The sequence below is a fragment of the Numenius arquata genome, chromosome 23 (assembly GCF_964106895.1).
Source record: "Numenius arquata chromosome 23, bNumArq3.hap1.1, whole genome shotgun sequence".
Lineage (NCBI taxonomy): Eukaryota > Metazoa > Chordata > Aves > Charadriiformes > Scolopacidae > Numenius > Numenius arquata.
Window position 1 is genome coordinate 4,843,875 of NC_133598.1, and position 24,745 is coordinate 4,868,619.

The 24,745-nt window shown below is 64.8% G+C and overlaps 1 protein-coding gene across 1 annotated transcript in view; it reads left to right on the forward strand.

The window, feature by feature from the left end:
* HDAC5 (histone deacetylase 5) overlaps positions 1 to 23,067 on the forward strand; it is a 24,872-nt gene extending 1,805 nt beyond the window's left edge. Inside the window, exons 3-27 of the mRNA XM_074163072.1 lie at positions 1,671 to 1,790; positions 4,725 to 4,945; positions 6,000 to 6,138; positions 8,378 to 8,492; positions 8,636 to 8,763; positions 8,966 to 9,097; positions 10,131 to 10,243; positions 11,454 to 11,585; positions 12,741 to 12,960; positions 13,118 to 13,323; positions 14,015 to 14,284; positions 14,777 to 14,933; positions 16,223 to 16,356; positions 16,468 to 16,588; positions 16,715 to 16,764; positions 16,866 to 16,973; positions 17,641 to 17,696; positions 17,804 to 17,891; positions 17,999 to 18,118; positions 18,224 to 18,321; positions 18,974 to 19,092; positions 19,182 to 19,315; positions 19,553 to 19,637; positions 20,509 to 20,662; positions 22,779 to 23,067. Coding sequence (XP_074019173.1) covers positions 1,671 to 1,790; positions 4,725 to 4,945; positions 6,000 to 6,138; positions 8,378 to 8,492; positions 8,636 to 8,763; positions 8,966 to 9,097; positions 10,131 to 10,243; positions 11,454 to 11,585; positions 12,741 to 12,960; positions 13,118 to 13,323; positions 14,015 to 14,284; positions 14,777 to 14,933; positions 16,223 to 16,356; positions 16,468 to 16,588; positions 16,715 to 16,764; positions 16,866 to 16,973; positions 17,641 to 17,696; positions 17,804 to 17,891; positions 17,999 to 18,118; positions 18,224 to 18,321; positions 18,974 to 19,092; positions 19,182 to 19,315; positions 19,553 to 19,637; positions 20,509 to 20,662; positions 22,779 to 22,818 — 3,260 coding nt within the window. The 3' untranslated portion in view covers positions 22,819 to 23,067. The remainder of the gene's footprint in view (positions 1 to 1,670; positions 1,791 to 4,724; positions 4,946 to 5,999; positions 6,139 to 8,377; positions 8,493 to 8,635; positions 8,764 to 8,965; positions 9,098 to 10,130; positions 10,244 to 11,453; positions 11,586 to 12,740; positions 12,961 to 13,117; positions 13,324 to 14,014; positions 14,285 to 14,776; positions 14,934 to 16,222; positions 16,357 to 16,467; positions 16,589 to 16,714; positions 16,765 to 16,865; positions 16,974 to 17,640; positions 17,697 to 17,803; positions 17,892 to 17,998; positions 18,119 to 18,223; positions 18,322 to 18,973; positions 19,093 to 19,181; positions 19,316 to 19,552; positions 19,638 to 20,508; positions 20,663 to 22,778) is intronic.
* Positions 23,068 to 24,745: the final 1,678 nt, after the last annotated feature.

Here is a 24,745-nt window from a genome sequence, read left to right on the forward strand (position 1 = left end):
ACTTTGGGTGCTGGGTGTCCCCCAGTGCTCCCTGATGGCACCCCCTTTCCCCTGGGTGGGGTGGGGTTGGGGGGGGGGGGGGGGGATCCTGAGAGAGCCCGAGCATCGCACAGGTGGCACTGCCATCCCGGGGGGTGCGGGCACCCCGCTCCCTCCATCCCTCCCCCTGCCTCGGGGGGGGGGGGGGGGGGGGGGGGTGTCCTCACCCCCCTGAGGGTGTGTGTGTCATTGTCGTCCCCCCCCACCCCATCTTACAGATGTGCCACCACCTCTGGATGGGGATGCCCATGCTGGGGCCACCTCCCTGCCCTGCCGAGGGGCTGCCAGCACTGGGGTGCCCCGGGGGTCGGGGGTGGGGGGGTGGGGGGGGGGGGCAATGTCTGGTAGCCAGGAGGGCTCGGTGTGTGCCCCGGGGGGGGGTTCCGGCAGCCAGGAGGGCTCGTTCCCGTGGCCTCCTGCCCGCTGGCGGCACCAAAAATAGCTGGGCTGACGTCAAGCCCCAAAGCACCCCGGGGGGGTGGGGGGCCACGGGGGGGGGGGGGGGGGGCAGCCCATAAATATCCCAGCTATTAAAAGTCTCGGCTTGGGATTAAGGCGCTGGTAAATAAACGTGGCTGCTGGCGGCGGGGGGGGGGGGTTTACGCACAACTGGTGGGGTGTGTGTGGGGGTTCTCCCCATCACTGGGGGGGGGGGGGTGTGTCCCCATCCCTGCTTGGGGGGGGTGGGGGGGAGGGGGGTGTCCCCACCTCAGCCCATTGTCACCCCCAGCCCCACTGAGCCACTTCAGGTCACTGATCCGGCGGAAAATGTGGCCACTCGGTGTATGTGCCCCCCCCCCCCCCCCAACCGGCTCGGGGACCCCTGACCCCCCCTGAGGGGGCTCCTGGTGGGGGGTGGGGGGGGTGTCCCATCTGGGGTGGGGAGGGGCCACTCGCCTTCGCTTTCCCAAGCGCGGGGGCTAATCCCCTTCCGTGTATCCCGGATTTTATTCCCGGCAGCGCTGATGCGGATTAACGTCCCTGGCAATTAGGGGGACGGGGGGGGGGGGGGAGCGGGGCAGATGGGATGGGGGTGCCATGGGGGGGGGGGGGGGGGGCGGAGGGGGTGTCATGGAGATCCCAGCCCTGCTGCGTGTGTCCCCCCCCACCCCACCCCATGAAGGGGCAGCCCCTCTCCCCCAGTCCCCAGAGCAGTTTGGGGGTGCAGCCGCTGTGGTCCCCGTGTGTCCCCGGGGGGGGCTGTGTGGTGGTGGGACACACACACATGGTGCACCCCATCCCGCGGGAGCTGTGGTGGCCCCCCCCCCCGGCACGATGCCCTATTTATAGCCGGCTCCTCCCGTGCGCCGGCTATTTCCAGGCGCCGGAGAGAAGAGCCCGGCAGGAGGATTGCGGGGCGGGGGGGCAGAGAGACACAGCAAGGGGGGGACCGTGGGTGAGGGGGGGGGCCACCCACCCAGCCCCGTCCCCCCTCCCCCTCCCGGGGTGGGGGGGGGGGCCAGATCCGCTCCCTTAGCCCCCAGCTCCAGGGGATGCTCGGTGGCCCCCGGCTGGCAGCTCTGTTCTCCCCCTGCATCGAGGGCAGGGGGGGGTGGACTTAGGGGGCTGAGGTTGGGGGGGACACATGACAACATGCCTCAGCCCCCCCCCTCTTCCCCCCCCCCCCCCAGTGATGCTGCAGCCCATTTATGAGAGGGATGGGGGTTTCTCTGCAGAGGGGGGGTCCGGCCATGAGCCCTCGCTGGAGCTCCTGTCCCGTGCCCAGCTCCATGCCGCCCTCCCCACCCCAGGTGAGTGCTGGGGGGGGGGGGGAGGGGGGGGGTCCCAGACCCCCCAACCCCCACCCCCCCGCACAAGTGGCATCCTGCCTAGTCCTGTCCCCAAGCATCCCCATGTGTTGGGACATTTCGGTTGCATGTGTACCCCCCCCCGGGGGCTCTCTGCACCCACAGTGGTCCCAGCTGTGCTGGGGGGGTCATGGCTTCTCCCTGCTGGCCCGGTGCGGGGAGGGGGGGGGCACAGATTTGGGTGGTGGGACCTGCTGTGGTGGCACACGGGGACCCTAGCGATGACAGTGGGGGCCCAGGACCACCCCCGCCCCCCCCCATTGCACCCCCATGGGGACAGTGCCAGCCCTGGCAGAGGGACCTGCTACAACTGGCCATGGGGGCACTTTGGTTTGGGGGGGGCCGTGGGCACCGAGGGGTTAAGCAGCCCCAGTCCATCCCGGGGGATGGGGGTGGTGGCCCCCCCCCCGGCCCCAGCAGGGTGGTGGCCCCGGCCCCTCGCCAGCCCAAAGCCACTTCTGAGTCCCTAAGTGCAGGTTTGGCCGGGGCTGGGCTAGCTCTTGCCCTGGCCCCTCCCGGGGCTATTTTTAGCCCCCCCCTGCCCTGTCCCCTCCAGTGCTGGGTGCTGCTCCCCCCCCCCCATTGCACCCCAACACCCCCTGGGATGGTTTTGTCACACCCCCCCCCCCCTTAAAGGGAGGCTGTCAGGTCTGGGGGGCTGCAGGGGCACCCCCATGCACACAATCCCCCTTTCCAAGTCTTCCCCCCCTCCTCCCCCCCCCCAACGTGTGGGGAAGCCCCCGGGCCACCCCCCCCCCGGGGGTGAATGGGGCTGGTGAGGGGGGGCTGGAGGTTCCTCCTGCCCCACGGCCCCTTTTGCATGTTAAGGGGCTGCTTGGCACTGGGGGACTGGTTGATATTGGGGAAGGGGGGGCTGGCACTGGGGGGGAGGGGGGTGGTTGATACTGGGGGGGGCTGGTTGGCACTGGGGAAGGGAGGCTGTTTTTTTAGGGGGTGCTGGTTGGTACTGGGGGTCTGGATTCTTATGGGGGGGCTGGTACTGGGGGGGCTGTCTTTTTATAGGGGGGCTGGTATTGGGGGGGCTGGTTGGCACTGGGGAAGGGGGCTGGTACTGGGGGGGCTGGTTGGCAGTGGGGAAGGGGACTGGCACTGGGGGGGCTGTCTTATGGGGGGGGTGGTTGGCACTGGGAAAGGGGACTGGCACTGGGGGGGGTTGTCTTTTTATAGGGGGGCTGGTACTGGGGGGGGGCTGGTTGGCAGTGGGGAAGGGGACTGGCACTGGGGGGGGGGGCTGTCTTTTTATAGGGGGGCTGCACTGCCGGGGAGGGGGGCTGGTTGGCACTGGGGAGTGCAGCCTGGTACTGGGGGAATGGGGACTGGCAGGTTTTTGGGGGGCTGGCAGTGGGGAGGGGGGGGGTTAGCAGTGCCCGGGGGGGGGGGGGGTGTCGGTGCCCGAGCTCCACGGCACGGTGACGTCCGCGGGTCCGTCCTGGGCACACGTCAGTGCCCGACGTGCAGCCGCGTGTGCGGTGGCGGGGGGGGGGGGCGCCAGGGCGCATTAGCATGCAGTGCATCCCCCCCCCCCTGCCCCCGCCTTCCTGTTTGCGTGGGGATGGGGTGCCCCCCCCCCCGCTGTACCCCTCCATCCGAGGCGGGGGGGGTGGGGGGGTGGGACAGAAGGGTCCGGATGCCTGGGTTCCGTTGCTGTTGGGGAGGGGGATGTGTGGGTGTGGATGTGTGTGTCGTCCCCCCCCCCCCCAATTTTCATTGGGTGCTTGGTAGATGCTGTGGGGTTTATGCTTGTCCCTGGGTTGGGACTTTAGGAAGGGGGGGACACGCATGTTGAGGGGGGGTTCAGTCCTTTTCTCCCCCCGCTCCCTTCCCTCCCGGCTGCCCTCTGGGCTGGTTGTTGCACATGGGGGGGCTCAGCTTGGGGTACCCCCTTTTTTTTTTTTAGTTGGGGGTGGGGGGAGGAAGCACAGTACAGGGCTGATCTGGGGGGGTTTGGAGCTGGTGGGAGACCCCCGGGGTGCTGATGGGAGGGGCTGATCCCTGACGCCCCCCCCCCCCCCCCCCCAGCAGCCCCCCAACTCTTCCCTGTCGCTGGGAATGCCCTGTCTGCCCCTGAGCATGCCCCAGCTGCCCCCTAAGTGCCCCCCATCACTGGGCCCCCCCAAACTGGTCTCATACCCCCCCATCCCTGGGACACCCCAAAACTGCCCCCCTTCCCCCCTTCTAGAACACCCCAAACCGCTCCCAGCTGTGCCCATCCCTTGGAGACCCCCAAAGTGCTCCCAGCCCCCCCATTCCTGGGACCCCCCGAAACTCCTCCCAGCTGCCCCCATCCCTGGGACACCCCGAAACTCCTCCCAGTCCCCTCCATCGTGGGGACACCCCCAGACCTCTCACAGCTCCCCCTTGGGACACCTCCAAACTCCTCCCAGATCCCCCCATCACTGGGACACCCCAAACTGCTCCTGGGACACCCCCAAACTGCTTCCTCGCCTCCCCCATCCCTGGGACACCCCAAACTCCTCCCAGCTCTCCCCATCCCTTGGAGAACCCCAAGGTGCTCCCAGCCCCCCCATTCCTGGGACACCCCTAAACTCCTCCCAGCCTCCCCCATCCCTGGGACACCCTGAAACTCTTTCTATTCCCCTCTATCCTGGGGACACCCCCAGACCTCTCACAGCTCCCCCCTGGGACACCCCCAAATTCCTCCCAGATCCCCCCATCGCTGGGACACCCCAAACTGCTCCTGAGACACCCCCAAGCTGCTCCCCGCCTCCCCATCCCTGGGACACCCCAAACTCCTCCCAGTCTCCCCTATCCCTTGGAGACCCCTAAACTGTTCCCAGCCCCCCCATCCTTGGGACACCCTCAAACGGCCCCCCCCTGACCGGCGGGTGCCCGCAGGGGTGGAGGGGCCGGCGGAGGCGCGTGGGGCGCCTGAGGCGTGCGGGGAGCGCCGGGGGCCGGGGCTGGATGCGGCGGCGCGGGAGCGGCAGCTGCAGCGGGAGCTGCTGGCCCTCAAGCAGCAGCAGCAGCTCCAGAAGCAGCTGCTCTTCGCCGAGTTCCAGAAGCAGCACGAGCACCTCACCCGCCAGCATGAGGTCCAGCTCCAGAAACACCTCAAGGTGGGCTGGGGGCGATGGAACCTAGGGCGCGTCCCCTACCTGGGGTGATGGAGATGTGGGGTACCACCTACCTGGGGTGACGGAGCCGTGGGATACCACCTACCTGGGGTGATGGAGCCATGGGGCATCCCATGTCCAGGGTGGTAGAGCTGTGGGAAGGGAATGGAGGTGATGGAGCCGTGGGGCATGACCTGGAGTGGGTGCTGGAGCCACGGGACATCCCATGTCCAGGGTGATGGAGCTGTGAGGCATTGCTTGGTCTTGGTGTGATGGAGCCACGGGGCATGACCTATATGGGGTGATGGAGCTACTGGAGGGAGATTGTGGTTGATGGAGCTATAGGGCATCTCATGTCCAGGGTGATGGAGCTGTAGGATGTTGCTTGGTCTTGGGGTGATGGAGTTGCAGAGAGGTCTTGGGGGTCATGGAGCCATGGGGCATGACCTGTCTGGGATGATGGAGCTATTGGGTGGAGACTGGGGGTGATGGAGCCACGGGGAATCATCTGTCTGGGGTGATGGAGCTGTGGGACACTGCTTGCTTTTGGGATGGTGGAGTTGCGGGGAGGGATTGGGGGTGATGGAGCCATGGGACATCCTATGTCCAGGGTGATGGAGCCATTGGGTGGAGATTGGGGTGATGGAGCCATGGGGTATTGCCTTTCTGGGGTGGTGAAGCTATTGGGAGACAGATTGGGGGTGATGGAGCTGTGGGGCATCACCTACCTGTGGTGATGGAGTCACTGGGGGGAGGTTGGTGGTAATGGAGCCCTTGAGGGGAGTTTGGGGGTGATGGAGCTGTGGGGCATCATCTGCCTGGTGTGATGGAGCCATTGGGGGGAGATTGAGGGTGATGGAGGCATTGGGGGGCTATGGGGGGTGATGGAGCTGTGGGGCATCATGTTCCTTGGGGAGCTGGAGCGGTGGGCTGTCCTATCCCAAGGTGACACAGCTACATGGGGGGGGGGGATTGGGGCAGGGGGGTGTGAGATGGGGGTTGCCCATCCCTGAGCCGCACACCCCCCCCCCGTCTCCCCCTGTGTGGGTCCCTGCAGCAGCAGCAGGAAGCGCTGGCCGCCCGTCGGCAGCAGGAGCTGGAGCAGCAGCGGCAGCGGGAGCGGCAGGAGGCCCTGGAGCAGCAGCAGCGCCTGGAGCAGCTCCATGCCCTGCGCACCAAGGACAAGAGCCGCGAGAGTGAGCTGGGGGGAACACGGGGGGGGGCTGGATGGGACCAGGGACCAGAGGGGCTGGATGAGACCAGGAGGAATGGATGGGACTTGGGGGGGTCTGGATGGGACTTGGGGGTCTGGATGTAACTGGGGACTGGGGGGCCTGGATGAAAGATGGGGGGGCTGGATGGGACTTGGGGGGCTGGATGGGACTGGGGACCAAGGCAGCTGGATGGGACTTGGGGGCCTGGATGGGACAGGGGACCAGGGGGCCTGGATGGGACCTGGGGGGCTGGATGGGACCAGGAGGAATGGATGGGACCAGGGTGGCTGGATGGGACTTGGGGGGGTCTGGATGGGACTTGGGGGGCTGGATGAGAGCAGGGGGGCCTGGGTGAGACTGAGGGGGCTGGATGGGACTCGGGGGTCTGGATGTAACTGGGGACTGGGGGGCCTGGATGAAAGATGGGGGGGCTGGATGGGACTTGGGGGGCTGGATGGGACGGGACCAAGGCAGCTGGATGGGACTTGGGGGCCTGGATGGGACAGGGGACCAGGGGGCCTGGATGGGACCAGGAGGAATGGATGGGACCAGGGTGGCTGGATGGGACTTGGGGGGGTCTGGATGGGACTTGGGGGGCTGGATGAGAGCAGGGGGGCCTGGGTGAGACTGGGGGGGCTGGATGGGACTTGGGGGTCTGGATGTAACTGGGGACTGGGGGGCCTGGATGAAAGATGGGGGGGCTGGATGGGACTTGGGGGGCTGGATGGGACTGGGGACCAGGGGGCCTGGATGGGACCAGGAGGGATGGATGGGACCAGGGTGGCTGGATGGGACTTGGGGGGGTCTGGATGGGACTTGGGGGGCTGGATGAGAGCAGGGGGGCCTGGGTGAGACTGGGGGGGCTGGATGGGACTTGGGGGTCTGGATGGGACAGGGGACCAGGGGGCCTGGATGGGACTTGGGGGGCTGGATGGGACCAGGAGAAATGGATGGGACCAGGGTGGCTGGATGGGACTTGGGGGGGTCTGGATGGGACTTGGGGGGCTGGATGAGAGCAGGGGGGCCTGGGTGAGACTGGGGGGGCTGGATGGGACTCGGGGGTCTGGATGTAACTGGGGACTGGGGGGCCTGGATGAAAGATGGGGGGGCTGGATGGGACTTGCGGGGCTGGATGGGACAGGGGACCAAGGCAGCTGGATGGGACTTGGGGGCCTGGATGGGACAGGGGACCAGGGGGCCTGGATGGGACTTGGGGGGCTGGATGGGACCAGGAGGAATGGATGGGACCAGGGTGGCTGGATGGGACTTGGGGGGGTCTGGATGGGACTTGGGGGGCTGGATGAGAGCAGGGGGGCCTGGGTGAGACTGGGGGGGCTGGATGGGACTCGGGGGTCTGGATGTAACTGGGGACTGGGGGGGCTGCATGAGAGATGGGGGGCCTGGATGAGCTTGGGGGGACTGGATGGGACTGGGGACCAGGGGGGCTGGATGAGAGCAGGGGGACCTGGATGGGACCAGGGGGGCTGGATGGGACTTGGGGGGGTCTGGATGGGACTTGGGGGTCTGGATGAGAGTAGGGGGGCCTGGGTGAGACTGGGGGGGCTGGATGGGACTTGGGGTCTGGATGTAACTGGAGACTGGGGGGACTGGATGAGAGATGGGGGGCCTGGGTGAGACTGGGGGGGCTGGATGGGACTTGGGGTCTGGATGTAACTGGAGACTGGGGGGACTGGATGAGAGATGGGGGGCCTGGATGAGCTTGGGGGGGCTGGATGGGACTTGGGGGGCTGGATGGGACTGGGGACCAGGGGGGCTGGATGAGACCAGGGAGCTGGATGAGAGCAGGGGGGCCTGGATGGGACTTGGGGGGCTGGATGGGACCAGGGGGGCTGGGTGGGATGGAGAGGCTGGATGAGACCAGGGGGTCTGGATGGGACTTGGGGGGCTGGATGTGACCGGGGACCAGGGAGCTGGATGAGAGCAGGGGGGCCTGGGTGAGACTGGAGGGGCTGGATGGGACTCGGGGGTCTGCATGGGACTGGGGACCAAGGGAGCTGGATGAGACTGGGGGGGCCTGGATGGGACTTGGGGGGGCTGGATGGGACCAGGGAGCAGAGATGGAAACTGGGGAGCAATATGGGCTATGGGGACTGGGGTGATACGGGGTGCTGGGGGGTGGATGTGGGTGTCCCAATGGGGCTGGGGGGCTGTGGTATGTGCTGTGCCCCCCCCCCCATCCCAGCTTTGTCCCCCCCTCCAGGCGCCATCGCCAGCACGGAGGTGAAGCTGAAGCTGCAGGAGTTCCTGCTCAGCAAGACGAAGGAGCCGGGCACCGGCCCCCCCAACCATTCCCTCCCCCAGCACCCCAAATGTTGGTAGGTCACCCCCCCCATCACTCCCCACCCCAGACCCCCCCCCCCCCCCCAAAATGGGGTTGGGGGCAGGGGGGAATCTAGGCGTCCTAGGGGGGGTCTGTGCCCCCTTTGCCCACCCCCTTTCCCCCTGCCCGCCCCCCCAGGGCTCACCACACCTCGTTGGACCAGAGTTCCCCCCCCCAGACCGGCAGCCCGGGGACCCCCCCATCCTACAAACTCCCCCTCCTGGGCACCTACGACGGCCGGGATGATTTCCCGCTCCGCAAAACCGGTGGGTGCCGGAGCGCCGGCGGGTGGAGGTGAGGGGAGGAGGGGGTTGGGGGGGGTGGTGGTGGGGTGGTGGGGGGGGACGACGACACACGACAACAAGGGGGGGTGCCGGGAGCCGTGCGGGGGCTAACGCCGCTTCCCGGGTGCCCCCCCCGCCCCTTCCTCTCCTTTCCCCCTGGTTCCCCCCCCCCCGCCCCATGCAGCCTCCGAACCCAACCTGAAAGTGCGCTCGCGGTTAAAACAGAAGGTGGCGGAGCGGAGGAGCAGCCCCCTGCTGCGGAGGAAGGACGGCACCGTCATCAGCACCTTCAAGAAACGCGCCATCGAGGTCACCGGTGAGACCCCCTGTCCCCTGCCTCCGCTTCCCCGGGTCACCGCCTGTCCCCTACCCTGCACGCCTTTGGGTGGGGGGGGAGGGTGGGCGCTCAGGGGGACCCAGCGTCCTCCCCCGGCTGGCGGGGGCGTGGATGTGCTTGTGCAACACGTGCGCACGTGTGGTTGTGTGACGTGTGCGTATACGTGTGCTCGTGGGCACACATTGTGCAAAACGCATGCTTGTGCACAGATGTGCCTGTGCAATGTGTGCGTAGGGGTTTGTGCACAAGCATGGTGGTGCAATGTGCGTGTACAGGTGTTTGTGCACGCAGAGGCGTGTGCAACGTGTATACACGTGGGATTGTGTAATGTGTACATACATGCACAACACATGCTTGTGCAAAGATGTGCTTGTGTAACGTCTGCATACGTGTTTGTGCACAAACATGGTTGTGCAACGTGTGTGCAGGTGTTTGTGCACACGTGTGATTGTAACGTGTGCATACATGTGTTTGTGGACATACATGCTTGTGCAAAAACATACTTATGCAATGTGGACGTATGTTCTTGTGTACAGACATGTTTGTGCAACATATGTATGTATCCTTGTGCAACATACGTGCATCTATATTTGTGCATAGAGGCTTGTGCAACACATGCACATGTGTTTACACATACGGGCTCATGCAACATGAGTACACACGCATGCTTGTGCACATACGGGCTTGTGCATGCGTGCTTTTGCACAGACAGGGTTGTGCAATGTGTGTATATGCCCTTGTGCAACATATCTGTGCACATGTGCTTGTGCACAAATATGCTTGTGTAGTGCGTGCACACGTGTTTGTGCGCATCCATGCTTGTGCAACATGCGCACGTACATGTTTGCACGTGTAAGTGTATGCTTGTGCACACATGCATGCTTGCACACGCCTGTGCGTTCACACGCGGTTGGTGTTCATGGGTGCGGGCTGCCCCGTCCCTGGGGCGGTGGGTGCTGGGGGGGGCCGCGGTGGGGGTGGCGTGTCCCCCCTGACGGCGGTGGCCCCGCAGTGTCCTCGGTGTGCAGCAGCGCCCCGGGCTCCGGGCCCAGCTCCCCCAACAGCTCCCACAGCGCCATCGCCGAGAACGGCTTCACCGGCTCCGTCCCCAACATCCACGCAGAGGTAGGAGCCCACGGGGGCACACGCGTGTGCGGGCAGTGCTCAGCGTGCACACGTGCGTGCTGTGAGGGTGTCCAGGGTGCACATGTGTGTTTAGGTGTGTGCTATTGGCATGCTCAGGGTGCACATGTGTACTCAGGCATGTGCTATGAGCGTGTTCAGGATGCGCACGTGTGCTCAGGCGTGTGCCATTGGCATGCTCAGGGTGCATATGTGTGTTAAGGTGTGTGCTTTGTGTCTAGGGTGCACATGTGTGTTTAGGTGTGTGCCATGAGTGTGTTCAGGGGGCACATATGCACTCAAGTGTGTGCTGTTGGCATGCTCAGGGTGCACATGTGTGTTCAAGTGTATGCTGTTAGCGTGCTCAGGGTGCACACCTGTGCTGTGAGCGTGTCCAGTTTGCACGTGTATGCTCAGGTGTGTGCTGTGAGCATGTTCAGGTTGCACGTGTGTGCTCAGGTGTGTGCATCCAGGGTCCTCAGTGTGCACGCGTGTTCAGGTGTGTGCTCTTGGCATGCTCAGGGTGCACACGTATGGTCAGGTGTGTGCTGTGAGCATATTCAGGGTAATCACGTGTTCAGGTGTGTGCTCTGAGTGTGCTCAGGGTTCATATGTGTTCAGATGCGTGCAGCCAGGGTGTGTGCTCAGGGTGCACACGTGTCTTGGTGTGTGTAGCCAGGTGTGCTACAAGCGTGCTCAGGGTGCACATGTGCATTCAGATCTGTGCAACCAGTGTACTTAGTGTGCACACGTATGTTCATATGTGTGCTGTGAGTGTGGTCAGGATACGTGTATGTTCAGTGTATGTGTATGTTCAAATGCATGCAGTCCGGGTACGTGCTCAGTGTGTGCACGTACACGTGTGTTCAGGTGTGTGTAGGCAGCGTGTTCAGGGTGCACACGTGTGTTCAGGTGTGTGTAGGCAGTGTGTTCAGGGTGCACACGTGTGTTCAGGTGTGTGGAGGCAGCGTGTTCAGGGTACACATGTGTGTGCAGGCAGCGTGTTCAGGGTGCACACGTGTGTTCAGGTGTGTGCAGGCAGCGTGTTCAGCACACACACGTATGCTCAGGTGTATACAGCTGGTGTGTGCACGTTTGGGGTGCACACACGTGCGCAGCCAGTATGTGCCCCTGGGTTGTGCACGCCCATGGCGTGTCTCGGCACACACGTGCCTGTGTTGATGGCGTGTCCGTGCCGTGTTCCCCCCCGCAGCAGCTCCTGCCCCAGCACCGAGCCCTCACGCTGGACGGCGCTGGGCAGCTCAGCCTCTACACGTCCCCCTCCCTGCCCAACATCTCCCTGGGGCTGCAGGCCACCGTCACCGTCACCAACTCCCACCTCAGCGTACGTGCGGCTGGCGCGGGGACCCTGTGGGGTGGCATGGCGACCTGGAACCCCATAGGGGCCATGTGGGGACCCCATGGGGTGGCACAGGGACCTGGAACCCCGTAGAGGGGATGGGGGGACCCCATGAGGTGGCACGGGGACCCAAGACCCTATAGGGGCCACATGGGGACCCCATGGGGTGGCACGGGGACCTGGAACCCTATAGAGGGGATGCGGGGGACCCCATGAGGTGGCACAGGGACCCAAGACCCCATAGGGGCCACGTGGGGACCCCATGGGGTGGCACGGGGACCTGGAACCCTATAGAGGGGATGCGGGGGACCCCATGAGGTGGCACGGGGACCTGGAACCCCGTAGAGGGGATGTGGGGACCCTATGGGGTGGTGGCACAAGGACCTGGAACCCCAAAGGGTCAATATGGGGACCCTGTGCTGCGTGGGGTGGTAGAGGGACCTGGAATCCCATGGGGGGGGGGGACATGGGGAACTCATGGGGGTGGCACGGGGACCTCATAGGGGTGGCATGGGAACCTGGAATCCCATGGGGGAGATGTGGGGACCCAGCAGCCCATGGGGTGGCACGGGGACCTGGAACCCTGCAGAGGGGTTATGTGGGGACCCCGTGATGGGGTGGCACGAGGACTTGGAACCCCAAGGGGTCAATATGGGGATCCTGCACCCTGTGAGGTGACACGGGGACCTGGAACCCTGTAGAGGGGGTATGTGGGGACCCCATGGTGGGGTGGCAGCACAAGGACCCAATGTCCCATAGGGGTGGCCTGGGGACCTGGCACCTCACAGGCTTGGCATGGGGACCCTGTGCCTGTGGGGTGACTGTTGGGCAGGAGGGGGGGTCTCCAAGCCAGGAACCCCAGTGTCTGGGCCCCCCATATCCTCCCCCGGGGCTGGGTTTGTGCCTCAGTTTCCCCACCGGAGAGAAGCTGAGGCTGATGGTGGGAGGACTAGCAGCGCCCCAGTGTCCCCAGTTTGGGGTTCTCCCAGACTGGGGGGTGCAGGGTTGGGGTGGGGGTGTCACCCAGCACTTCGAGGGCTGATGACGGCTGGGGGCATCCCCCCCCCCCAACACAGCCAAAGTCTGGGGCGGTGGGGTTAGGGGGGGTACACAACACGGTGCCATTCTCCGTCCCCGCAGGCGTCCCCCAAGCTGTCACCGCAGGCAGAGGCCGAGCGGCCGGCAGTGGCCACCCTACGCCCCGGGGCCGCCCTCACCGGCAAGTTCCTGAGCACCTCCTCCATCCCGGGCTGCCTGCTGGGGGTGGCCCTGGAAGGAGACCCCCCCGCCGGCCCCGCATCCCTGCTGCAGCACGTCCTGCTGCTGGAGCAAGCGCGCCAGCAGAGCACCCTCATCGCCGGTGAGTCCCCTGCCTCAGTTTCCCCTACCCTGCCTCAGTTTCCCTTGCTTGCTAAACATCCCCCCCCCCCCCATCCCCCCAGCTGGATTTTGGCGGGGGGGGGGGGGGTCTGGAGGGGGTGTCGGGGTGCCCCACTGATGGCGGCCGGCTCCCGCAGTGCCGCTGCATGGGCAGTCGCCGCTGGTGACGGGGGAGCGCGCGGGGAGCGTGCGGACGGTGAGCAAGCTGCCGCGGCACCGGCCCCTCAGCCGTACACAGTCGTCCCCCCTGCCCCAGAGCCCCCAGGCCCTGCCCCACGGCGCCCTGCCCCACGGCACCCTCCAGCACCACTTCCTCGACAAGCAGCAGGTCCAGCTGGGCAAGGTGGGGCAGGGGCTGCCGTGGGGCTGGGAGGGGGAATGGTGTAGGGTATAGGATGGGTGTGGGGTGTATATGGGGTGGCTATAGGGCACGGGATGGCTATAGGGTATGGGCTGTATGTGGGGTAGGTATGGGAACAGGTATAGGGTACGGAATGTATATGGGGTGGTTATGGGTTGGTTATGGGGCAGAGGGATAGGTATAGGGTGTGGGTTGTATGTGGGGTGGGTACGGGGTGGCTATAGGGCACGGGATGAGTATAGGGTATGTGCTATATGTGGGGTAAGTATGGGGTGCGGGCTGTATGTGGGGTGGATATGGGGCACGGGAATGGGTATGGGCTGTATGTGGGGTGGGTATAGGGTTTGGGATGTATGTGGGGTGGTTATAGGGCTCGGGATGGGTATAGGGTATGGGAGTGGGTATAAGGTTTGGGATGTATGTTGGGTAGGTATAGGGTGGCTATAGGGCATGGGATGGGTTTGGGGGCATATGGGGTGGCTATAGGGTGTGGGATGGCTATAGGGTATGGGCTATATGTGGGGCAGCTATGGGGTGGCTATAGGGCACTGGATGGGTGTGGGGTGGCTATGGGATGTCTGTAGGGTATGGGGGAGCACAGGGCAGGGGCTGGCTATGGGGTGGGGGGGGGTCAGTTTGGCCCCCGCACCCACCACCCCCCCTTCCCCCCCAGCTGCTCCCCAAGGCGGGGGAGCTGGCACGGCAGCCCCCCACCCACCCCGAGGAGACGGAGGAGGAGCTGACGGAGCAGCAGTCGCCCCCCCCGGGCAGCGATGGGGTGCCCCCCGGTCCCCCCCTCACCCTCGCCTCCCCGGATGCCGGTGACCCCCCGGAGCGGCTGCAGGACCCCGAGGTGCCCCAGGAGGAGGCGGGTGACAGCGGGGACGAGGCCGAGGGCTCGGGGGTCCCCGATGTCACCGAGCTGGGGGTCACGTACAAGCAGGTGAGACCTCGGGGGGCCCCGTGGATCACCTTGGGGTGGGGGGCAGATATCCCTAAATGCCCCCCCCCCTCTAAACTCTTGCACGAGCATCCCCTTTGCACGAGCATCCCTTGCCCAAACGCCTGGTCCCCGGCCAGCTGTGCCCCCCCCCCATCCCCTCCCCTGGCTACCTGGGGGCCCGGCCGCCCCCCCCCGCCCCCGCACACTGCCGCAGCGATGACTCGGAGGGGCCGGTGACTCATTTCCCCCCCCCCCTTCGGCCTCCCAGCTCCGCCACCCCCGCACCGCAGCCCCCCCCCCCCCCCCCGCCTGGCCCCCGCCGTGACTCATCCTCCCCCTACACCCCCCCCCCCCCCCCCCCCAACTCGGACGTGGCCACCCCCTCCCCGGCCGGAACTTGGTGACATGGCCATGCCTCGTGCCAAGCGATGGCTTGGGGGGGGGGGGGGGATGCTGTGGCTGACGGGGGGGTTGGGGTGGCCCCCCCCCCAGGTGTACCCCGAGGCACCGCTGCAGCTGTACCCCGCTCCCCCCCTGGGCATCCTGGCGCTGCCCCACCCGGCCCTCGCCCGCACCCAGTCGTCCCCCGCCAGCGCTGGCATCAAGCCCCCCGTGCCCGATGGGACCCCCAAGCACCTCTTCACCACAGGTATGGGGCAGGGGGGGACGCGGGGGGGTGCCTCATCACGTGGTGGTGTCCCCTTTCCCATGGGGTGTCCCCTACCCGCCACAGGGTGGCCCATCCCTTGGTGGACCCCAAGGGTGTCTGTGTCCCCCAGGGTGTCACATCCCTCAGGGTGCTCGGAGGTGACCCTGGCCGTGGGGTGCCCCATCCCTTGGTGGGGTCAGGGCGTCCCTTGTCCCATGGGGTGTCCCCGTCCCTCGGTGTGCCCAGGGGTGTCCCTGTGCTCCCCAGGATGCCCCATCCCTTGGTGTGCCCATGACCCATGAGGGGGCCCCATCCCTTCGTGTGCCTGGGTTGTCCTTGTCCCAATGGGGTCCCTCTGTCCCATGAGGTTCCCCATCCCTTGGGGTGACATGGGGTGCTCCTATCCGATGGGATAATCCCCCTCACATGGGGTGCCCCATCTCTTGGGGTGCCCCATCCCTTGGGGTGCCTGGGGTTATGACTTGCCCCTGCGATCCTCCTGTCCTCTGGCGTTCCCAATCCTTTGGGGTGCCCAGGGATCCCCCTATCCCTTGGGGTGCCCAGGAGCACCTGTCTCCCATGGGATCCCCTTCACCCATAGGGTTTCCCATCCCTTGAGGTGCCTGGGGATCCCCATTTCCCATGGGCTTCCCAATTTCCAGGGGTTCGTTCACCTATCCCTTGGGGTGCCGAGGAGCACCCATATCCCACAGGGTCCCCTTTTCCCATATGGTTTCCTGTCCCGTGGGATCCCCCTAGTCCTCTGGGGTTCCCAATCCCTTGGGGTGCCCAGAGGCCCCCCTATCCCATGGGATCCCGCTGTCCCATGGGGTGCCCCATCCCTCAGGGTGGCCAGGAGTGCCCATGTCCCACAGGGTCCCCTTCACTCATAGGGTTTCCTGTCCCATGGGGTGCCCCATCCCTTGGGGTGGCTGGGGTTGCTCCTATCCCCTGCAATCCCCCTGTCCCCTGGGGTTCCCAATCCTTTGGGGTCCCAAGGAGTCCTCCTATCCTATGGGATCCCCCTGTCCCCTGAGGTTCCCAATCCCTTGGGGTGTCCAAGGGTCCCCCAATCCCTTGGGGTGCCCAGGAGCACCCATGTCCTACAGGGTCCCCTTCTCCCATAGGGTTTCCCATTCCTCGGGGTGCGTGGGGATCTCAGTTTCCCATGGGATGCCCGTGTCCTGTGGGGTCCCCATGTCCCGGGGGGGTGAGGGGGGGTGTGTGTGGGGCAGGGGGCCGCAGGGCAGGGGGGGGGGCCGGTGCCAGGCATGCCGCTGTGGCCGCAGGGGTGGTGTACGACACCTTCATGCTGAAGCACCAGTGCACCTGCGGGAACACCAACATCCACCCCGAGCACGCCGGCCGCATCCAGAGCATCTGGTCCCGCCTGCAGGAGACCGGCCTCCTCGGCAAGTGTGAGGTGAGGCCACTCCGCCATCCCGGGGGTCCCCTCTTCACCTCGTTGTGCGGCTCATCACTATATATATATATGTGTGTGTGTGTGTGTGTGTGTTTGTGTGTCCCTTTCCAGCGCATCCGGGGCAGGAAGGCGACGCTGGAGGAGATCCAGACGGTGCACTCGGAGCATCACACGCTGCTCTACGGCACCAGCCCCCTCAACCGCCAGAAACTCGACAGCAAAAAGCTCCTGGGTAGGTGCCAGCTGGGGCGAGGGGAGGGGGGGTGTCACCTGGATGCCTAGGTCCCCTTTTGGAACTGGGGGGGACACGCTATCCCTGCCAGCTCCCCCATTGTCACGGCTCTCTCTGTCCCACCAGGTCCCATCAGCCAGAAGATGTACGCGGTGCTGCCGTGCGGGGGCATCGGGGTGAGTAGGTGGTGGTGGCCCTGGGCTGGGGGGGGAGGCATCCCTGGGCCTGACCTAGCCCCACTGAGGCATCCCCGTGTGTGTCCCCCCCCCCGCTGCAGGTGGACAGTGACACGGTGTGGAACGAGATGCACTCCTCCAGCGCCGTGCGCATGGCGGTGGGCTGCCTGGTGGAGCTCGCCTTCAAGGTGGCTGCCGGGGAGATCAAGGTGAGTGGGGAGGGCTGGCACGCTGGCCCCCGGCCTCGCACGCTGGCCCCTGGGCCACCTGCACGCTCAGGGTGGGCATGCTTACCCTGGGAGCAGCCCTTGTGCACCCTTGCACCACCCACGTGCGTGCTCACCTGGGGTGCGACAGCCCTTGTGTAAGCTCGTGTGCTTGCACGCTGCTTTCTTGCACGCTTAACAGGGTGTGGGATAATCCTCACGCACGCTTGTGTGTTCGTGCTCGCCTGGATGCGTGATGGCCCCTGTGCGAGCTTACACGTGTGCACACCACTCTTGTGCACACTTACCTGTGTGTGTGATGGTCCCCAAGCACGCTTGCACGTGTGCATTGACGTAATAGCATGTACGCTCACCTGGATGTGTGTTGTGGCCCTTGTACATGCTTGCACGTGTGCAATGTCCTTGTGCACGCTTACCCGGGCGTGTGATGGCCTTGTGCAAGTTTATGTGCATGTGCACCACTCTTGTGCACGCTTACCAGGGTGTGTGCAATGGCACTCCTGCACGTGTGTGCACCATGCGTGTGCACGCTTGTGCAGGCGTGCGTGGCAGCCCTTGCGCACGCTCCTGTGTGCACTGCTCCCCTGCAGGGTGTGCACGTGTGGGCACGTGCCACACGTGTCACTCGTGTCCCTCTCTCTCCCTGCAGAACGGCTTCGCCGTCATCCGCCCCCCAGGACACCACGCTGAGGAGTCCACGGCCATGTGAGTGTGGGGCTACACCGGCAGGACCCCTGGTCATGGGGAGGTGTGTGGGGGGACACTGGTGACCCGGGGGCCACCCTGGTGCTCACCCTGGCCCCTCTCCTCAGGGGCTTCTGCTTCTTCAACTCGGTGGCCATCTCGGCCAAACTGCTCCAGCAGAAGCTGAGCGTGGGCAAGATCCTCATCGTGGACTGGGTAAGGCCTCCCCCCCAGGGAAGGGGGACAGAGACCCCCCCTGGGTGATGGGGACCCCGTGGCATGGGTGAGGGGGCGTCCCTGACGCTGCTGGCCCCCCCTGGCAGGACATCCACCACGGGAACGGGACCCAGCAAGCCTTCTACAGCGACCCCGACGTCCTCTACATCTCCCTGCACCGCTACGACGATGGCAACTTCTTCCCGGGCAGTGGAGCGCCCGAGGAGGTATGGGGGGGGAGTTGTGGGAAGGGTGGGGGGGTCACCATGTGCCACCCTGTGTGTCCCCCGACCCCAGCTGTGGCGTTGAGGGTCACCCGTGGCTGTGCCCAGGTCGGCAGCGGGATGGGAGTGGGCTACAACATCAACATCGCCTGGACCGGGGGTGTTGACCCCCCCATCGGGGACGTGGAGTATCTCACCGCCTTCAGGTAGGGGTCGGGGTGGGGGGGAGGTCCATGTGTACTGGGGGGGTCCCCTTGTCCTGGGGAGGTGTCTCCACCCCCGGGGGGGAGGTTCCATGCAGCCTGGGGGGGTCTCTGTGCCCTTGAGAGGGGTCCCTGTGCCCTTGAGAGGGGCCTCTGTACCCTGGGGGGGTCACCGCGTCTGGCAGGGGGACCATGTCACTCAGGGATATCACTTTGTCCTGGGGGGGACTGTCCCCATGCCCTTGGTGTGGTCTCTGTGTCCTGGGGGGGGGTCCCTGCACTCCTGGGGGGGGTTCCCCTGTGTCCTTTGGGGTGTCCTTGTGTCCTGGGGGTGTGTGTCCCTATACCCTGAGGGGTGTCCTTTTGTCCTGGGAGGAGAACCCTTTGTCCTGATGGGGGTGTCCCTCCACCCTGACGGGTGTCCCTATGTCCTGGGCGGGGGGGTCCCCATATCCTGGAGGGGGGTCCCCATGTCCTAGGGGGCAGTTCTTGCACCCTGGGGAGGGTTCCTGCACTCCCTGGGGGAGTCTTTGTGTCCTGGAGGGGGTCCCTGCACCCTGGGGAGGGTCTTGGGGGGGGTCTCCGTGTCCTGGGGGGGGTCCCCCATGCCCTTGGGGGGTCCCCGTGCCCTGGCCTTGACCCTCAGCCCCCCCAGGACCGTGGTGATGCCCATCGCCAACGAGTTCTCCCCGGACGTGGTGCTGGTCTCAGCTGGCTTTGATGCCGTCGAGGGCCACCTCTCCCCGCTCGGTGGCTACTCCGTCACCGCCAAATGTGAGTGGGGTCCAGGGGGTGTCCCCAGGGGTGGGGGGACCTCGGCTGAGCCGCTTGTCACTCCCCCTTGCTCCTTGGTGTCCCCCCAGGTTTCGGCCACCTGACGAAGCAGCTGATGATGCTGGCGGGGGGCCGGGTGGTGCTGGCGCTGGAGGGGGGGCACGACCTGACGGCCATCTGCGACGCCTCGGAGGCCTGTGTCTCTGCTCTGCTCGGCCTGGAGGTACGGGGGTCATCCCTGGGGACCCCTCCTCACCCCTGGGGACACCCCCTGACCCGTGTGAATCCCCCTTGGCACCCCCCAGGGTGTGGGGTGTATTGAGGTGCACACGCTGTGCCGTGCCTCAGTTTCCCCTGGGTTTAGGAGAGGGGCTCTGGTCCCCTCCCTGCTCTTTTTGAGGGGAATTGGGGGTGCTGGTGACAGGTTTTGGGGTCTTGATGGTGTGCCCCCTCCCCGCAGCTGGAGCCCCTGGATCCGTCCCTCCTGCAGCAGAAGCCAAACGTGAATGCGGTGGCCACCCTGGAGAAGGTCATCGAGATCCAGAGTGAGACCCTGCGGCTGGGGTCGGGGGGGGGGGGACATGCACCCTGCCAGGGTCCCTGGGGCTGTCCCTGCCACCAGGGGACATAGGAGGGTCCCCAGGGCTGATTCTGTCATGGGGGGGGCACAGAGGGGTCCCTGGGGCTGTCCTCACCGTTGGGGGGACCCCAGCGGGTCTGTCCCTGCCATGGGTGGGACTGGGGCACTGTCCTTGCCGTGGGGGGACCCGGAGGGGTCTCCAGTGCTGTCACTGGGATCCTGGGGGAGGTCCTCAGGGCTTGGGGGGGACCCGGAGGTGTCCCTAGGGATGTGCCTGCTATGGGGGTCCCATAGGTCCTCCTGAGTTGTCCCCACCATGGGGGTCATGGGATTTCCTGGGCTGTCCCTGCCATGGGGGTCCCCAGGGCTGGCCCCTCCATGGGGATCCTGGGAGGTCCCCAGGGCTGTCCTGGCTGTGGGTGACACAAGGGGTCCCTTGGACTGTCCCTGCCACCGGGGTCCTGGGAGGTCCCTGGACTTTCTTTGCTGTGGGGGTCCCCAGACTGTCCCCTCCGTGGTGGTCCCAGGGGAGGTTCCCAGGGCTGTCCCGGCTGTGGGTGGCACAGGGGATCCCTTGGGTTGTCCCCACCGTGGCGATCCCATGGGTCCCCCTGGTTGTCCCCACTGCGTTGGGGTCATGAGGGTTCCCTGGGTCATCCCTGCCATGGGGGTCCCCAGGGCTGTCCCCTCCATGGGGGGTCCCAGAGGAGGTTCCCAGGGCTGTCCCGGCTGTGGGTGGTACAGGGGGTCCCTTGGGCTGTCCCCATCGTGGCAGTCCCATGGGTCCCTGCTGTGGGGGTCCTGGGGGCCATGCCCAGTGCTGGCGGTGCCCGCAGGCAAGCACTGGGGCTCGGTGAAGCGCTTCGCGGCGGCCGTGGGCTGCTCCCTGCTGGAGGCGCAGAAGGGGGAGGCGGAGGAGGCCGAGACGGTGACGGCCATGGCCCTGCTCTCGGTGGGCGCCGAGCAGGGGAACACCGACCCCCAGCCCAGGTACAGCCCCCCCGGGAGCCCCCGCTGTGTATGAAGGCACGTGTGTCCTCGGGAGCATGTGTGTCCCTGGGGCTGTGTGTGGAGCCACGCGTGTCCTCAGGAACATGCGTGTCCCCTGGGCTCTGCGTGGAGTCATGTGTGTCCTCGGGGGAGATGTGTGTCCCTTGGGGTGTGCATGGGGACACGTGTGTCCTCGAGAGGGGATGCGTGTCCCCTGGGCTGTGTGTGGAGCCAGGTGTCCTTGGGGTGATGTGTGTCCCTGGGGGTGTGCATGGAGCTACATATATTGTCAGGGGGTTGTGTGTCCCCTGGGCTGTGCGTGGAGCCACGTGTGTCCTTTGGGGGGTTGCGTGTCCCCTGGGCTGTGCGTGGAGCCACGTGTGTCCTTTGGGGGGTTGCGTGTCCCCTGGGCTGTGCGTGGAGCCACGCGTGTCCTTGGGGGGATGCATGTCTTCTGGGGCTGTGCATGGGGGCACGCATGTCTCTGAAGGTGTGCATGGAGTCATGTATGTCCTCAGGATGATCTGTGTCCCTAGGGGTGTGCATGGAGCCACGCGTGTCCTTAAGGTGCATGTGTGTCTTCAAGGGGCTGTGCATAGAGCCATGTGTGTCCTCGGGGGGTAGTTGTGTCCCCTGGGACTGTGCCCAGAGCGACGTGTGGCCGTAGGGGTGTGCATGGAGCTACGTGTGTCCTTGAGAGCATGCGTGTCCCTGGGGCTGTGCATGGAGTCATGCGTGTCCTTGGGGTACATGTGTCCCCTGGAGGTGCACATGGAGCCACATGTGTCCTTGGGGTGATGTGTGGCTCCATGCACAGCCCCTGGGGACACACATGTCCTTGGAGGGCTGCATGTCCCTGGGGATGTGCATAGAGCCACGCGTGTCCATGTGTGTTCCCTGGGCTGTGCATGGAGCTATGTGTGTCCTCAGGGGGGACATGTGTCCCCTGGAGGTGTGCATGGAGCCACACATGTCCTTGGAGTGATGCATGTCCCTTGGGCTGTATATGGAGCTATGCATGTCCTTGGGGGCTGCATGTCCCTGGGGCTGTGCGTGGAGCCACACGTGTCCTCGGGGGGGACATGTGTCCCCTGAGCTCTGCATGGAGCCACACGTGTCCTCGGGGGGGTTGTGTGTGTCCCCTGGGCTGTGCATGGATTCATGTGTGTCCCCAGGGGCTGTGCGCGGAGCCATGTATGTCCCTGGGGGCCATGTGTGTCCCCTGGGCTGTGCATGGAGCCACATGTGTCCCTGGAGGTGTGCATGGAGCTATACGTGTCCTCGGGAGGTGCGTGTTCCCTGGGCTCTGCATGGATTCATGCGTGTCCTCGGGGTGATGTGTGTCCCCAGGGGCTGTGCGTGGAGCCATGTGTGCATGGAGCCACGCGTGTCCTCGGGGGGGTTTCATGTCCCCTGAGCTCTGCATGGAGCCACACGTGTCCACGGGGGGTTGTGTGTGTCCCCTGGGCTGTGCGTGGAGCCGTGTGTGTCCTCGAGGTGGGGGGGACATGTGTCCCCTGGAGGTGTGCATGGAGCCACGCGTGTCCACGGGGGGTTGTGTGTGTCCCCTGGGCTGTGCGTGGAGCCATATGTGTCCTCGGGGGGGGGGGGGACACACGACATGTGTCCCCTGGAGGTGTGCATGGAGCCACGCGTGTCCTCGGGGGGTTTCATGTCCCCTGAGCTCTGCATGGAGCCACACGTGTGTCCATGGGGGGTTGTGTGTGTCCCCTGGGCTGTGCGTGGAGCCATGTGTGTCCTCGAGGTGGGGGGGACATGTGTCCCCTGGAGGTGTGCATGGAGCCACGCGTGTCCACAGGGGGTTGTGTGTGTCCCCTGGGTTGTGCGTGGAGCCGTGTGTGTCCTCGGGGGGTGGGGGGACGACATGTGTCCCCTGGAGGTGTGCATGGAGCCACGCGTGTCCTTGGCGGGGCGATGGGACACATGTGTCCCCAGATTGCCATGTCCCACCCTGAGGATGACGGGGAGCTGGGAGGGGTGACGGTGCCATGACTTGGGGGGGGGGCGGGAAGGGTGGGCTGGAGGCACCGGGGAGCAGGGTCCGTCCCCAGCTCGTGTCCCCATTCGTGTCCCTGCTCTGTCCCCTCTCTGCCAGGCCGGCGGAGGAGCCGATGGAGGCCGAGCCCGCGCTGTGACCCGCCGGCCCCTCGCCCAGATTTATTCCGTTTCCGAAAAAAAGAAAGAAACACCGAGAAGGAAAAAAAAAAAAAAACAAACCCCACACAAACACAAACACACACACAAAATCACATCAAAAAAGAAAAAAAAAAAAATTTAAAAATTTAAAAAAAAAAAAAAAGGGACAAAAAAAAAAAAAAGTGGAAGAAACCGGGAGGAAAAACAGAAAAAAGAGGAAATATTTTCTTTTTCTATAAAAAGAGGAGAAAAACACAAAAAATACCCCCAACCCCCCCAGTCCTGTTGGACCCCAGCTCCACGCGGTGTTTGCGGTCGTGTCTCTTGTGAAGCATCGGTTCCACCAGCACCCCCCCCGCTCCTCCCCCCCCCCCCCCCCCCCTCCGTCCGTCTGTCCCTTCCTCCGTCCGTCCCCGTCGTCGCTGCCCTGGGCCCCCCCTCCCCCCCCCCCCGGCCCCCGCCGCGGCTCCTCTCTTTTGTTTCTTTTTTTTTTATTAATTTTTTTTTAATTTTTTTGAGGGGGTTTTCCTTGGGTCCCCCCCCCCCCTTTTTTTTTTTTTTTCCTTTTTCTTTTTCCCACTCGTTCCCTCCCCCGGCTCCGGCGTCTGCCCCCCCCCCCCCCACGCCCCCCCGGGGGGGGGAGGCAATGGGAAATATTCGTGCCTTTAATTAAGTCAGTTGTTATGGTTTTGTTTTGGTTTGGTTTGGTTTTTTAATGCCTTAATTCCCTCTGATTTTTTGGGGGGTTTCTCAAATTTCTTCCCTTTATTTGATTTTTTTGTTTTGATTTTTTTGTTTTTTTGGGGTTTTTTTTGTTTTTTTTTTTGTTTCCCCTTGGCCCTCCCCGTTTCGGAGGGGGACACGAGAGGCAGGGGACGAGCCCCCCTACACACACACACACACACACACCCCTCCGTCCCTTTTGTCACCCTGGGTTGACGGGTGACGGATCCCGGCGCCTTCGTTGGGATAAAACTTTGTTCCTAAAAGAGAGGAGGGAAAAAAAAAAAAAAAAGGGGGAAAAAAAAAAAGGACAAAAAAAAGACAAAAAAGAGGAAAAAACCACTTCATTTTCCTGTTACTTCACCAGCCGGAGGGGACTTGGAGCGATTTTAGCTTTAAAAGAGAGAAAAACACAAACCCACGCAAAAGAAAGGTATATAATTTTATTACAGATGTATTATTTAATAGTATTTTTTTAATGGGTGGCACCGGCCGTGGGTCCCGGGGCGGAGGGGGGAGGACGGGGACAGCGCTTCGTGTTTTAAGTTATTGCAGGGCGGGGGGGGGGGGGGGGGGATTTGGGGTGGCTCCGGGGGGGTCCCCAAATCGGGGTGGCAGAGGAGATGGGGATGAGTGTGTGTCACTTGTCACCCCCAGCCCTGGGGGGTGTGGGGGGGGACACCCCGGCTTGGGGCGATGGGTGGGGAGGAGGAAAGGGGGGGGGTGGGGGGGTGTCCTGTGGGGGACACCAGCACTGGGGACAACCCCAAGTTGGGGCGGGGGGGGCTCTGTTGGGTGGCAGTGGCAGCTTGGGGACATCCCCCTTTCGTTGTGGGGGGGTCACATCCCCCATTCCCCCCTCACCATCACCACCACCCCCCCCCATCCCAGGAGGGAGAAAACACCTGGCGTAGAAACCACCCACTTCCCGGGGGGGCGAGGGGTGCCGGCCCCCCGGCAGCAAGGCCGGCTTGCTTTGGGCTGGTGTTGTCCCCCCCCGCCCCGGCTTTTTGTGTGTCGTCCCCCCCCCCAAGCCCCGCCTCGGTTTCTTTTCTGTCCGTCTGCTCGCGCGCTCTCGATATGGTTTTCAGTTGAGTATTTTGTAAGATGTTACCGATGTTCGTCCTTGTATAAAATAAAACTGTTTCTGGCAATACCCGGCGGTGTCCCCGCTGCATTTTGGGGGGGGGGCAGCACTTTTGT